The sequence below is a fragment of the Montipora capricornis genome, chromosome 2 (assembly GCF_036669925.1).
Source record: "Montipora capricornis isolate CH-2021 chromosome 2, ASM3666992v2, whole genome shotgun sequence".
NCBI lineage: Eukaryota > Metazoa > Cnidaria > Anthozoa > Scleractinia > Acroporidae > Montipora > Montipora capricornis.
The window spans coordinates 7,749,060-7,751,559 of NC_090884.1; the positions used below are offsets into that span (position 1 = coordinate 7,749,060).

Genomic DNA, 2,500 nt, shown 5'->3' on the forward strand with positions numbered 1-2,500 from the left:
AGCTTGCGCCGTTGTACACACTCCAATACACTGTGGCTTCGCCAAACTGACCCTTTAAGCGTTCAATGGTCAAAGTGACGTTGTTGGATTCCTGGATGACGATAGGGCTGATTGAACTGAATCCAAACAAACCATTTGCGTTGTCGCTCTTCAGCACTAAGTCAAACACAAACGAAAACCCACGTTATAAGAATATCTTGACACACTTAAAAGAATCAAACAATAATTCAGCCTTCTCCGCAGGGATCTGTGACATTTCTTTTTATTAAGGAACTACCCAAAGACACCTCCTCTAGTAAAAATTTACTTTTGTTTCGTTCATTTTAACAAAAATAAACGTTACATACCATCCTGTGCTACACAAAAATGTGAGTCAGATAACCAATTTAAGGGAACCTGCGTGCAGACCTCTCGTATTTCCTTTGCTGCACGCTTTTTTATATACAGCAAGTCTTCACGCAGGCTAAGTTCAAATTTGGTCCTCACACAGTGATTAATTCTCACTTTCTTGCAAAAAATAAAATTTGTCAGGAGCTCATTAAGGGGAACCTCTATCTCCACTAATTCCTAGAGTCAACACTTTGCCGAGTAAATTAATTTTTGGGAAAAGGCTTTTTCCCGCGAAAAGTATCATATTTCACTTGACGCTGAGATAGTTCTGTTTTGATTGGCTTTTAAAACAGTGGGCGCGCTAAATCTCCCAAGGGAGGCGTTCTATAAGTAAATCTACCCAGGAAAGTGTTGAATCCAAGGTCAAGTATGGGAGATAGAGGTTCCCCTTGATGAAAAGAAAAGAAAGGAAAGGTACTTTATTTAAGTTTCTAGTCGTTCCAGCGCTGGAGCACTAATTGGGGACACTGTAAACCGAAATTAACAATCAAGGTAAAGGAAGTCAAATGTTGGTTTTTGAGGAGAGGGGAAAACCGGAGTACCGGAAGAAAAACTGCTCGGTGCAGAGTAGAGAAGCAACAAACTCAACCCACATATGACGCCCAGTCTGGAATAGACATTGGTGGGAGAGTCGAGTGCTCTCACCACTGCGCCATCTCTGCACCCCTGAGCTCTTGAATTTGTTCAGTCCGGTTGATTAAATGGGCACAGCTGGGGTAATCGATGTAAGATGTAGCGAAAATGTAAATTTATATTCCTCGGCTCGTTTCATATTTCATCGAGAAACATTTGTCGCTGTAAGATATTGAGTATTTTAAGCAGAGGAACAGAAAGCGAATTCCTCTTAAAAGGATGAGCGCTAGACTCGCTCCAAACTCTCTATGCATTGATATCAAAAGTAGCAGCACAAGAATTGAAATCTACAGCAAGCATCACATTCCCAAAAAAAACCGCGTCCGTTCAAGGCTAGCGACGTTTAAATGCAAGTTCACTACTGGCGTTTTTTAACGAACCCATGACCTCTGCGATGCCAATGCAATGCTCTACCAACTGAGCTATCAAGCCACACAGTTGGGAGCACATCAATTTGTTGGGCTCTTGTGTTTCCGCCAAAGTGCGTGCTATATAGGAAAGAGAGAAAAGAACTAATTGAAAAGAATTGAAAAGAGGCAATAAGCCTTTTCGATATATTGAAATTCACCTTGAATGTGAGGCAGTGAGGACGAAGACAAAGGAAAGTGGATGATATGTAAATATTTTACACATTCATTCCGATGTGTTTTTATTGTTTTTGCCCTCACTGCCTCACTATCAAGCTGATAGTCCATATATGGTTTGCCTGTCCATATATGGTAAGCTAATAGTCCATATATGGTATGCCAGTCCATATATGGTATGATATTTCGAAAATGGCCTATTATCAGAGACAATTGCTTAAATTGTTCAGATAAGTGCGAAGATCATTTCTCTCTTTCGTCTAGAGCTCGTACTTCACATATATACATTTCTTTCATAGAGCTTTTTAAAATTACCTTTGAGAGTTAATTTAAATTCCGTGGGTCCACTGTCGAGTCGAGCTCCTCCCGTTGGACTGTATAACACCACAATGTACGATGTATCATCTTCAGGGATGTTATCGTCGACTGTTCTAATTGACGCTTGTCTTTGGGAAACACCAGGCTCAAAGGTTAGATACCCATTTATGGGAGAAAGCTCTCCGTTTGGCTGTGCCATCTCTTTGACCGAGCTGATAAAAAAAAACAAGTCTCCAAAATTAACACTTTTAGTGCTCAAATCATTTCCATTTAGACTTGAAAGACAGGCTTAATATATCTGCGTTTGTCTTGAAATCAGGAGCGTGCCAAGAGGCAATAGAGGGTTAGGGTTAGGCCCCCTGAAAGAGCAAAACGTCTAACTCTAACCGCAAAGTTTAATTCAGTCTTGATGAACTTGCAGTTATTAGCTTGCAAGATTCCAATAGTTCTATTTGGATTGGCAAGGGTATCGAAAAACGATTCAGTGCCTTTTAGTACAGTTTTCATTGCACATTGTTCGATAGAAAAATGGAACTTACTCCTTTTCCAGTACTTGAGGATAGACTGTTATATCC

The 2,500-nt window shown here is 40.3% G+C and overlaps 1 protein-coding gene across 1 annotated transcript in view; it reads right to left on the reverse strand.

The window, feature by feature from the left end:
- Positions 1-2,500, reverse strand: part of LOC138038677 (adhesion G-protein coupled receptor V1-like) — a 117,641-nt gene that overhangs the window by 76,060 nt on the left and 39,081 nt on the right. The window contains exons 22-24 of the mRNA XM_068884669.1: positions 2,465-2,500; positions 1,923-2,137; positions 1-156 (exon numbers count right to left, since the gene is read on the reverse strand). The exon at positions 1-156 is cut by the window's left edge and continues 71 nt beyond it; the exon at positions 2,465-2,500 is cut by the window's right edge and continues 90 nt beyond it. Coding sequence (XP_068740770.1) covers positions 1-156; positions 1,923-2,137; positions 2,465-2,500 — 407 coding nt within the window. The remainder of the gene's footprint in view (positions 157-1,922; positions 2,138-2,464) is intronic.